Source organism: Calidris pugnax, unplaced genomic scaffold (genome assembly GCF_001431845.1).
Source record: "Calidris pugnax isolate Ruff unplaced genomic scaffold, ASM143184v1 scaffold96, whole genome shotgun sequence".
NCBI lineage: Eukaryota > Metazoa > Chordata > Aves > Charadriiformes > Scolopacidae > Calidris > Calidris pugnax.
Genome location: NW_015090866.1, coordinates 653,653 through 666,248, shown reverse-complemented (window position 1 = coordinate 666,248; position 12,596 = coordinate 653,653). Strand labels below are relative to the sequence as shown.

Genomic DNA, 12,596 nt, shown 5'->3' with positions numbered 1-12,596 from the left:
GGTGCTGCTGCAAATCCTCCCCATGGCCCTTTCCCCCCTCCCCGGTGGTTTGGGCTGGCTGTCCCCAGGTCGGCTCGGACTTGGCTTCACAGAATTACCCACCTGAGATGCCCAGTTACCTTTTTCCTTCTCTTACTGGCCAAAAAAACAGGTTCTGGCTCTGTGGCATCACCAGCTTCTACTTAAACCAACTGAGCTTGAGTCTGAGTTCCCAAAATGGGACCAAGTTCTTCACAGAATCCCAGAATCACACAGAATCACAGAATGATATGAGGTTGGAAGGGACCTCTGGAGATCATCCAGTCCAACCCCCTGCCAGAGCAGGGGCACCCACAGCAGCTCCCACAGCAACGTCTCCAGGGGGGTTGGAATGTCTCCAGAGAAGGAGACTCCACCACCTCTCTGGGCAGCCTCTGCCAGGCCGCTGCCACCCTCACACCAAACAAGGTCCACCTCATGGTGAGATGGAACTTCTTACATTCAAGTTTGTGCCTGTTCCCTCTTGTCCTGTCCCTGGGCACCACTGAAAAAAGCCTGGCCCCATCCTCCTGACACCCACCCTTGAAGGATTTCGAGGCCTTGATCCCCCCTTAGTCTTCTCCAGACTAAACTGACCCAAGTCCCTCAGCCTTTCCTCAGCACAGAGATGTTCTCATCCCCTCACCATCTTGGGAGCCCTTTGCTGTCCCCTCTCCAGCAGTTCCCTGTCCTTGCTGAACTGGGGAGCCCAGCACTGGTCCCAGTTCTCCAGCTGTGGCCTCCCCAGGGCAGAGCAGAGGGGCAGGATGACCACCCTCCACCTGCTGGCCACGATCTTCTTGGTGCCCCCAAGGATGCCCATTGCTGGCTCCTGGGCATCCTGTTGTCCACCAGAACTCCCAGGTCTTTTTTTTTTGGGGGGGGATGACCTGCTGGAGAGCAACTCTGAGGAAAAAGACCTGGGGGTCCAAAAAGACCTTTATGGTTAGGTGACTTCTTTAATCAAAACTAACTTCTCCACATACCCCAAGGCGTTAGTTAATAGACCCAATTAATGGCTTTCAGTATTTTGGAGATGTAAATATTTAATCCCGTTGGTCCGGATTGAGTTGGTTTATGCTTGAGATAAAAATACTTCCTAAAACAATAAACCTGTTCTCCTGAGTTCTTAAATATGGTCCATATCGAGAGGATTGGAAGGGACGTTGAGCTGGTGGTGTGGTTCCGAGACATGTTGTGTCCCCTGGGCTCCGAGCCATTCCAGTGTCCGTTGAGTGGGCAGTGTCGTCAAAAAGGACATTGAGGTGCTGGAGCATGTCCAGAGGAGAGCCACCAAGCTGGTGAGGGGTCTGGAGAACAAGGAGAGGCTGAGGGAACTGGCCATGTTTAGTTTGGAGAAGAGAAGGCTGAGGGGAGACCTCATTGCCCTCCACCACCACCTGAAAGGAGGTTGTAGAGAGGTGGGTGTTGGCCTCTTCTCCCAAGGGAATAATGACAGGACCAGAGGGAATGGTCTGAAGCTGGGGCAGGGGAGGTTTAGATGAGGTATCAGGAAGAATGACTTTCCTGAGAAGGTGGTCACCTGCCCATGGAGGTGGTGGAGTCACCATCCCTGGAGGTATTGAAGAAACGTGTAGACGTGGCTCTTCAGGGAGTGCTCTAGTGCCTGAGATTGTTGGGTTGTGTCTGTTTCTGGGTTTTTTTGGTTTGGTTTGGTTGGGTTTTTTGTGTGGTTGGACTCGATGATCTCAAAGGTCCCTTCCAACCATGAAGATTCTGTGATTGTGTGATTCTGAGATGTGTCTGATGCCGGTGACGCCCCTCAGGGTCGGGAGATGAAGGTTGGCGCTGATGCGAGCAGAGAATCCTTGAGACAAGTTTGACCCAAGGTGCACATCAAGGGACCATGGAAGGGTTGAGTTTCTACTGTAAAATTACTAATAATCTGTAAGAGCAGATGTTTGGTTTATGTGAAAATCTGGATCTGGGCAGTTTATAGTCAGGAAATAGTGATTTTTTGGCCTCCTTGCTCTTCAGCCGAGGGCAGGAGTGAAATGAAGCTTGGAGAAAGAGGTTCTTCTATGAATATCAACATTAAATGTCATTTTCCCCTTAAAAGTGCCTGGATAAAAGTGCATTTCTTCACTTCTCTCTTCTGTCCTCATCATGCTTTGGAGCAGACCAGCTTTGCTGGCTCAAAACACGGGTTTATCTCTGGGCTGGGCAGTTCCTACGGCCGTAACACGGGTTGTGCTGAGCGTGGTGGTGCCCAGCTCCTCTCAGACCCTCTCCTGGGCTTGGGGCTTCACAGATGGTCCTGGGGAGGCTGAAACCTCGTTTCTTGGCGATGACTGAAAGGGAAAAGGGCTTGATTCTTCATCCCGGGTTGAGCAGGTGGCTGTTTGTCATCCCCAATGACTGGTCACAGTGGTCTCATACTGGTCACCACAATAAACGTCGCAGGATGGGTCTGAAGATGTTGGGTGGCCCTAACGGGGCTCCTCCTGCGATGAACAACCCTTATCATTAGATTGTAGAGAAATTAATTTGTAACGGGGACGGAGCTTTCTAATTTCTGTGGTTGGAAGAGGTATTTAAAAGACAAGTGTTGTCGATGCTGCCTCTGAAATTAAACAAAACAGGCAATTAGTGTGCCTTGTCCCCAATTAAATGATGGGAATTGCGATTCAGCCCGTAGCCGAGATGGTGTCGGGGTCTGCTGGAGGCTTTGGGTTCTTGAGATTAATCTTCTGTGTTGGTTTTTGATTGTTGGTTTTTTTAACGCCCGGCTTTAACCGTGGATTTCTTTTAACAGATCCAATTCGCCGACCAAAAGCAAGAATTCAACAAGCGCCCGACGAAGATCGGCCGCCGGTCGCTCTCCCGCTCCATCTCGCAGTCCTCCACAGACAGCTACAGCTCAGGTGTGTGCCCTCAGAGCCAGGATTATGGTCCTCTTTATGGTCGTCATGGAAAGTTTAAGATTATTTAAAAGCAAGCTGAAATCTTCTACAGTTTTGCATGGTTAGGCAAAGTTATAGAGTTATGCTCCTACGAGGAGCAGGGGGTTGGACTCGATGATGCTCATGGGTCCCTTCCAACTTGAGATCTTCTGTGGTTCTGTGATCAGCTCCATCCTCTTACAGCATCTCTGCAGACCCCAGGGTTGATCCTGCAGCACCTCCAGGATCTCCCAGTTGTGCCGTGTCATCGGCAGCATTGGAGGAAGAGCTCAGGAAGAGGGTTCTTCCTTATTTTTTTATCTTTGTGTATAGTTGGATGGAAGATTAAGTTATTCTGCTGCTCTTAACACTTGTGGTCCCTCCTTATAGCCCTCATGTGTGGTCGTTGCTGGTTTTCCTCCTCTCTTCCCCTTCCTTCTCCTTCCAGGCTCAGCAAAACAATACTGTGTGTCATCCACCCTTCCTGGTCTTGAATAAACCCCTGTGGATCTCACTGTAGTTTGGGTCTCACCCGTTGCACGTGAAATTTGGAAGAGCAATGGTGGCTTTTGAGGGCCACGGGTGTCTTCTGTGTTTTTCCTGCTGGATCCTCTGAAATGAAACTTTTGGCGAGCGATGGACTTGCTGTTTGGTCTTCTCAGCTGCACTTAGGGGGACTCGCTAGGGAGGGACATTGGGTTCATTGTTTGGGGTTTTTTTTTTTATTTTATTATAAATTTCAGGGCTTTTCTGAAATCCCAGGTGTATTTATGAAGATTGGTTGTGGAAACTTGATTTTTCTGGATTAGTATTTGGTGATTTGCACAGCGATATCCAGAAACCTTCAGGCTCTGGTCCCACCAGCAACAGGCTCATTCCTTTGAGGACGTGGCACAGCAAAGTCTAGTTTTTTCCTTCGTAGGTGCTCAAATTGGTTTGTTTTCTTCGAATATGCGTCATTTTCAATGTAGACAACTGAAACTTAACTTCTGGAGCAGCCCATGAAGGTTTTGTAAAACCCAACCAAAGGCAGATCCCCATGAAAACCAGACTTAATTTCATCGAGTGCCTCGTTCATCCAACACTCGGCGTTTAGAAATCAAACATTTAGCAATCAAACATGTAACATTTAGAGCTGAGGCAAAAAAAAAGCAGCGCAAGGAAGTCCTGGAGAGAAGTCTGCTGGTGGAAATGGGCATTTTTTTCCTTACAGAAAAGGGCACAGCTTTGAGATAATGACCCCTAAAACCTACCTTGACTTTGAGTGGGGAAGGTGAAGCTGCCCAGCACTTTGCAACCAGCCTCTAGCATGGGTTTGTTCATCAAATAAGTCCCTGTGACCACAAAGTGCTGAGGAAACTGGGTGCCACCACACTTCCCAGCACGTAGGAACGTCACCAGGTCGTTGGGTAAAACTTCATGCCCCCAAGTGGCACCTTCAGCTGAATTTATCCTAGTCCAGTAACACCCATGTGGGACCAGTATCGTACCTCACCTTTTAGTCTCCTCTTCTCTTTGTCTCTGAATGCGTCGTTACTGGAGCTGGAGACCTTATGTCACTTCAGGAGTTGGTTATGAGGACAGTGGCTTTCCAGGGATAGGAAGAGGACACCAAGGATGCTCTCGGATTGTTCAGGATAGGTCCATCCCGGATCCTTGGCACTTTGGAGGGAACACTGCTTGCTACTTGCAATGTCACAGCTACTGTCCTCGCTGAGACCCTCACAGAAAGGAATTTGGATCCAGTTCCCCATCCCTCAAGGAATCTTAATGCCTCTGATCCCCTCCTGGTCCTGGCCCCTTGGAGAAGATGCAGAAGAAACCAGCTTCCAACGCAAATCTACAAGGAATGGAGATGTAAGCGACTTGAAACTGGAGGAGGTATTATTCCTCTGTTCCTCACGGCTGTGGAGGCAAAGGATCAGGTCTTTCTGGTGATGTGTACCAAAACTTGTGATGGAGTACTCAGGTGGGTGTTCAGGTTGGTGGCCAAGTTCTTGCAGAGGTCTTGCTTTATGCCAGAACCACGGGGAATGAGGAGCATCCACGATGAAGCTCCACCACAGCCCTTCACTTAGTCCCTGTCCGTGACACGGATGCGTTTTTTGGATACTTGGCAGGTGGCAGAATATTTGAGGAGAATCTGAGCCTCAGAGACCACAAGAGCTCAAAGGTCCATTCAACCCTGACTTTCCCAGCTAGACACCTTGTGTATGACAAGAAATACTTCTGGTTTGGGGTAGATCATAGAATCATAGAATGGTTTGAGTTGGAAGGGACCTCAAAGATCATCCAGTTCCAACCCGCCTGCCCTGGGCAGGGACATCTCCCACCAGACCAGGTTGCTCTAAGACCCATCCAACCTGGTCTTGAACCCCTCCAGGGAAGTGTTGATGAACGTTGGTTCATGGTTTTTTCTTGACTTGTCAGGAGAAGATGTGCAGAGCTCCTTGTGAGCGAGCAGCAAAGCGTGGAGCGATCCTCTTTGCCAGCACAAGCAATGAGCTAGATGCCACCACTAAAAGGGGACCAGTAGAAGGTTGAGGAGCCAGCAGAAGCCTGAGAGGTTTAAACAGAGACACTTTAGCTCTGTTAAGTGTAGAAAACCTCCGTGAATGCAGGATCCAGCTCCTGGCTGACTGTTGCAAAGAGATACCGTGCACAGAACTTGCACCTGAGCCTGGGACATGGGACAGAAGTCTTCTGACATAGGGATGGAAAGCCTCCTGTGTGTTTCTCTACTCATTTCCTGGATTCTCAGGATATCACAGGTGAGCTGGGCCAGGACCACACTGTGACAACCCAGTAGGTTGAGGGTGTATTATTGGTCCTGCCCATCTCCCATTCCTTCTGGGTGTAGCATATCTGAGGACCACAGTCCAAGTGGACGACTGAGCCGCATCTATGAGAAGTGGCTTTGTGGTGTTGTCCGTAACAGGTCATTGCCAGTGTGCTACATGAAGAAACATGATGAGGACCTACAAGCTTTTCACATTTTTCAGCAACCCAAGTTTAGAAGAGTGAAAGTAACTGGTGGAAAAGACTTGGTTATCCAGTCCTCTCTGCTCCTGGCAGAGGAAGGTGCCCCGTTTCCAGAAGAGGCAACTGCTGGAGGTTGAGATCTGGTCTTGGGCACATGAACAGCGAAAGGATGCACAGTCTGATGACTTCACCCTGGTTCCTGTGGAATGAGCAACTGTTCTTTGCCTTCTCTCCTGGTTATTTCTTCTTACATGCTGCCTTCCACGCTTGAAGTGGAGCTTGGAGGAGCTCCATCAAGGCTGGGGACAACCTGGTTTGACCCATCACCCCTACAGCGGTTGTGTTCCCACATAAAGGGCTTTTAGGAGAACTTGAGGAACGTTCACTCCATGTCCTCTCCAGAGAGACATCAGCCTGGGCTCTGCTTCCACTTTGAAAGCCACCTGGATTGTGTTTCTAACGTTATCACCTTCGGCAGCGTGTTTTAAGCTGGCACTAACGATTTAGACTTCTCTTAACACAGGTCTGTGATTAATATGAAGCTTGTCCAGGTTGTACAACTCCATCCCATATCTCATCAGCAGGGTCTATTTTACAATTTGTCATTTGTAAAGACTAATTGGCTGATCAGCCTGGTTAATGTCATCGTGTTTGCTCGTCGCTCCCAGCTGAAAGAGCTCGGAGCAACTTTGGGGAATTCTCCTCCACCCCTTGCACTTAAGTGTCTCCTGTGAAAACATCAGCAATTGCAATTAATTAGCTCGTGAAAGTATTATCTTTCCCTCCTAATGAAAGGCTGACAGTCAAGACAGAAGACCTGGTTGCCGGATGGGTAGATAAAATCCCATTAGTACCTCTCGACGTGGATCTTTGTCATCCTCTGTTAAGGACTGAGCAGGAGCAGAGTCAGAAGAAGCCATTAAGGCCTCCTGGGATGGGAAAAGGCTGGAAAAGAAGCAGCTCGAGGAACAGAGAGATGATAATGGAGGGGAAACATCATAGAATCATACAGTCATTTAGGTTGGAAAAGACCCTTAAGATCATTGAGTCCAACCATTGAACTACCACTGCCAAGTCCACCACTAAATGATGTCCCTCAGCACCACGTCTGCCCAGCTTTTAAATCCCTCCAGGGATGGTGACTCCACCACTGCCCTGGGCAGCCTCTTCCAAGGTTTCACAACCCTTTTTGGTCAATAAATTTTTCCAAATATCCACCCTAAACTTCCCCTGGTGCAACTTGAGGCCATTTCCTCTTGTCCCATAGCCTGTTCCTTGGGAGAAGAGACCGACCCCCCCTGGCTACACCCTCCTTTCAGGGAGTTGGAGAGATGAGAAGGTCTCCCCTCAGCCTCCTTTTCTCCAGGCTGAACACCCCCAGCTCCCTCAGCCGCTCCTCACAAGACTTGATCTCCAGACCCCTCACCAGCTCCGTTGCCCTTCTCTGGACACGCAAGAGTCCCAAGGTTTAGAGGTCTTCCCAGGCTTGGTGGGAAGGGAGTTGTCCCAGCATATCTGCCCAAAATGATGGGGAGGTGCTGGTGCCATTTTAGTGATGCAAGAGAGGCCTGGGTGTGGAAACAGCATCTCTGCAAACAACCGGTGGTTTCTTGCTCTTCCTGCCCATCAAAACTGGGAAAGTTCCTTTAAAATCATCAGCTGGTCTCCAGAAGACGTACGATTTGTGAAGCTGTGATGTGGAGGAATGTCCTCCAACAGGCAACGTGTTGCCAACTGGGATTGCTAGAAGGAATAATAGGAAAAATGAGGGTGGTGAGACCCTGGCCCAGGTAGATGTCCCATCCCTGGAGGGGTTCAAGGCCAGGTTGGACGGGGCTCGGAGGAACCTGGTCTGGTGGGAGGTGTCCCTGCCCAGGGCAGGGGGTGGACTAGATGGCCTTTAAAGGTCCCTTCCCACCCAAACCATTCCACAATTCGATGAAAAACCAGCAGAGACACCGTTGAAGATGAAAACTTCATCACTTGGTCGCTGTAAAGTACGAAGAATGAAAATACTAACGACCCGTGCTGACCTGACTCTTCCAATTAGAAGCAGAAGTCTCTTATCTCATTACCCTTGCTCTGAGCTGCCCCTTTTCTGCTGCTGTTCCACATCGTTTCAAACAAGTAATCTTCCTCACCGGGGAAATTAATTGTTTTCTGCGCCGTTTGGGAGCAATTAATACGCCCAAGGACGCGCCGTGATGTTCAACGGCGTCTACGATTGGAGACCATGGAGAGGGACCCACCCAACAGCTCAACTTTGGAGCCGAGGGGATGTTTTGACGTTGTGCTGGGCAAAGAACTTACATTTTGGTAAAAAAAAACCCTGCAAAACTCAGATAATTGCTACCTGCTCCAACGAAGATTTGGGGGGATCAGGGGGTTGGAATACCAGAGCGCTCTCAGCGTTGCGTATTACGCGCCGCACACACATTATGTGGGGGCTGAAATGAGATTAGAGCCCTAATATCTTTAATTAAAGGCGATTGACTTCATCCTCCTGCTGTTTCATAACTTTCCAAAGAGGTTGTGCAGAGAAGAAACAAGATTTGCTTTTTCACTCAGGCTGTAACGGGGACGGGTTCCCCTTTTTCACCCACACTGATGATGATACTACAGACATGAGTGGATCCTCATCTAAAATATTAACAAAGCTAAAATTTGCTGAATTTGGGCTTTTACCTGGTCTTTTCTGGGTTAGGACATGGGCTACAGGTGTCTCCTTTTCCCCCCAACATTCTTCCCCTGGGTAACAGTGCCCGAGACCTGCTGCTGGTTTCATTTTTCTTTGAAATAATACGATTTGTGTTAAAACACTGTGGCTCTGTGGATACTGACCCCACTTGTGAAGCTTTCATTAATCAACTTTTTGGGTGATTTGAGATGGTATTTCAGAGACTGTCCATCCCATCAGGTAATGGTCTGGTGGGAGGTGTCCCTGCCCATGGTGGGGGGGTTGGAACTCAATGATCTTTAAGGTCCCTTCCAACCCAAACCATTCTATGATCCTATGATTAATTGGATATTTCTAAATTGCAGGTGTTTGGAATCCTTTCACAGAATCATATGGGGTTGGAAGGGACCTCTGGAGATCATCTAGTCCAGTTGTACAGTCCTTTCTGTTCTTGTTTTTCATTTTACAGGAAAGCAAGGGCAAAATTTACTATTCTATATTAGTACGCTGTTATACTACGATAACAATAAGAATTTAATTACCGTAGTGATATATGTACTGCGATGTGTTATACGTGTGAAACAGTAAGGAGCCATCTCCATATGGAAAATCTGTCCACCATCTAGGCGTGGGCTTTTTTTTTGTTCAAAAAAAAATGACTTTCGCCTCCCCCCGAACCAAGATCTATGGCTTTAAAGAAACCTCTGCGCGGATTTAGCCGCCTTCGAGGCAATAAATCCTCCTCGAACCACCGAATCCTTCTGGAGCCCTCGATATACAAGAGCTTGGAATTGTATAAAGTGGAGAAATTTCAGCAATGCATAATTCTCCTCCCTAAGCAGATTAAGACCCGAGCGGGTCTTGGGGAGCCTGGCACACCCGCAGCCCCAGCGCTAAGCTTTTGGGTGGGTTTTTTTTTCCTTTGGGATCGTTCAAGCGAGCTTCGTATCAGCCAGAAGGGAAAGTAATCGGCTCGCTGGGTGCTGCAGGAAGGGTTTAACTCCTTGGTTTGGGTTTTCTGGGGTGAAAACGCTAACAGAGCCTTTGGAATGCTGGGTAGAGGAGGAGTTGGCCTTCACCCCAAGTTCTCTGAAGGGGCTCTTGGAGGTCTGGATGTCCCTGGAAGGCTGTAGTGGGGGGTGATAAAAGCATGGGTTCAACCATGCCATTCTTCATAGAATCATAGAAGGTTTTGGGTTGGAATGGACCCTAAAGGCCATCTAGTTCCAACCCCCTCCCATCAGGCCAGGTTTCTCCAAGTACCCTCCAACCTGGCCTTGAACCCCTCCAGGGATGGGGCAGCCACAGCTTCTCTGGTATCAATCTGCGCTGGAGGTCTGGATGCCCCTGGAAAGGTGCAGCTCTTTGGGAGCATTGGTGGGAAGTGATAAGACCATGGGTTCAACCACACCATTCTTCCTATGACATTGTCTAAGAAACCCTCACCCTTCCTGTTACTGAATTTCTTTGGCACAGAATTGGGGTAGAAAGTTGGGAATCTGTTGGGTAGAACGACTCCCTTGGGTGTTTGGTGGAGATCATTCCCTCTGGGAGACCATGCCTGGGAGAGAAGCGAGCTCACATGCCCAGCAACACATCACCCAAAGCCAGGAGCTGTTGAGTTTGACTGTGCAATGGTTCCCAGGTAGAGATTCAACCAAGTCTCTTCTGGTGGTGTGGAAGAAGGAGAGCTCCTCATCAAGACAGGAAAGAGAGCACATCTTCATCTGTGATGCCCTCACACATGCATGTCATTTCCTAGTGATGCACCATGTTGGCCAACTCCACTGAGGCTGTCATGGATAGTCTGCTCTACAAAGGTGGTCTTCTTCTGCTGTAAGAAATAATTTGATGCCAGGTCTTGCGTTCATTGTAGAAGGATCACATGATCTGCAGAGTAAAGACTTGGAGTAAAACTTCAGGGTAATTTCACAAGGAAAGGAGGATGACCATGTAGATGAGGCTCTTGCGTTGGGTCCCAAGGTGTGGCTCCTGCCAGAGAGGAGGAGGAGGAGGTGGTGGCAGCAGTGAGGAGCTCATCTGGACCAAGGGCCCCATGTTCCAGGTGCTTTGTCTCTGGAAAGGAAAGAGGATTGATGCTTTTCTAGTTCATCTCCAAGCCTGAGATGTTGCTTTGACTGCTGATGCCTAGAAGATGAAAGAGGTTGGTCTCCCACGTGGGAGAATTTTCCAGAGGAAAACATGGCACAAATAGTCTCTTCAGCTGATCCTGATAAACTGGAAGCAGAAGTGGTGGCTAATTCATCACGGCTCAAGTCAAAAATGGACTCTACGTGTGATTTTAGTCATCAAAATAGATGGGGAGGGGGATTTCTAACTCCATGAAGGGCTCTTCAGTAAATCTCCGTGTGTCGGCCATGGACTAGTTGCCTAACCAGAAGTTTGGAAGACACTGGTAGGAAAGGAAGGCAGTTATTGATGACAACTGTAATTAATTCTGTGTTCACATGCACATCCATGCCCACGTATCATCTTAAACAAGAAGCATGAACTGATTCTCTGAGACCCTGTAGGCTCCCTGCTATGGAGAGAAGTGGTGCCATCTTTCTTCCTCTTCTCTTATCAAAAGAGCAAGAGGGAGGAGGGGCTAAAGAAGATGCAGAAGAACATCTCCAAGTGTTTGTAATAGAAAAAAAGGGGGAAATCCAAGGGCTGGATGGAGCTGTCTGTAGATTTTACAGAGATGTTGTTTGGAAGGAACCACCAAGGTCATCTCACCCCACTACCCACTTGAAACAGGACATGGCCAGCACAGGGTCAGGGGAGCCATGTCTTTCTCTAACCAATTCCTGAAGTCAGAGAATCATGGAATTGCCTGGATTGTCCTCCAAGGATGCAGAGCCACCACCTCTCCAGGCAACCGGTGCCAACGTTGCGTTGTCCTCCTGATGAAGAAGATCCTTCCCACTATCCCACGTGAACCTCCCAAGCAGCAACTTGTGGCTGTTGCCCCTGTTGAGGAACGTCAAAATTGAGGAAATCCAAGGGCTGGGAATACCACCATAGGTTGTGTATCCATCTCTTAATGTTTTGGAAGAGTGAGAGCATAAATAGACATTTTTGTTGGTTGTCTGAGAGCTGTAAAGGCTTAAGATTCAGGAATAGAGATGGGAGAGGCCACAGAGGAGCTGCAAAGCATGAGGAGATGAGCCCATGGGTAGTGCTCGAGCTGATTACCTTTGGGATGGGGTGGCAGTAGAGGGAGATGAGAGTGAGGAGGTCATTGCAGGTAAAAACTGTGGGGAAATGGTCGTCGTAAGGAGAAGAGGAGATGGAGTTGGCAACAAGCACATGGAGGAGCCCATCCATGGACACATCCAGCAGATCCTCTGCGCCTTTCCACCGCGGGCGGTTCGGCTTTTGGGAATGTTTTGTTTTGTCTCTGACCTCCTTTTCTTCCTCCAGCTGCCTCCTACACAGACAGCTCTGACGATGAGACCTCCCCCCGGGACAAGCAGCAGAAGAACTCCAAAGGCAGCAGTGATTTTTGTGTGAAAAACATAAAGCAGGCAGAATTCGGGCGCCGAGAGATTGAAATTGCCGAACAAGGTAAATGGGGCGCCTTCCTCAAGCTCCTGAGGTGTCCTCTGGGGTTCTTCCTTCCCCCAAATCCTCTTCTTGCGAGGTTCAGCAAATCAATGGTTCCTTGACACCCTCCCTGTTAGAGGTGGGAGAACTTTCCCCCATCCTTGATGGGATTTTGTGGGATGGAAAGGAGCTACAGGGTTGTGCCGTGTAGCTCCAGGAACCAGCTGCTGAAGGACTACTCCGTAGCCAAAGGTGTTTTGTTAAAGTCAGCAGAAAAGATGAAACCCATCAAATAAATTGCACAACTCTGGTTTAGTGGGATTGTCTCCAGAGACCCGTAGCAAAGGCGGTGTGGTGTTGAGGTGGATGGAGAGGCTGACCCAAGTGGTGGGTTCCAGGTCCTCCTCGGTCTGAAGCAGGTTTTCCTCCAGCCTCACGGTGGAAATTTGAAAATGTGATGATGCTAC

General features: G+C 48.9%; 1 protein-coding gene across 1 annotated transcript in view; it reads left to right on the top strand.

Moving 5' to 3' along the window:
* The window catches only part of AHCYL2 (adenosylhomocysteinase-like 2), a 155,519-nt gene that overhangs the window by 97,257 nt on the left and 45,666 nt on the right, over positions 1-12,596 (top strand). The window contains exons 2-3 of the mRNA XM_014945437.1: positions 2,795-2,903; positions 12,007-12,150. Of these exons, the coding sequence (XP_014800923.1) occupies positions 2,795-2,903; positions 12,007-12,150 (253 nt within the window). The remainder of the gene's footprint in view (positions 1-2,794; positions 2,904-12,006; positions 12,151-12,596) is intronic.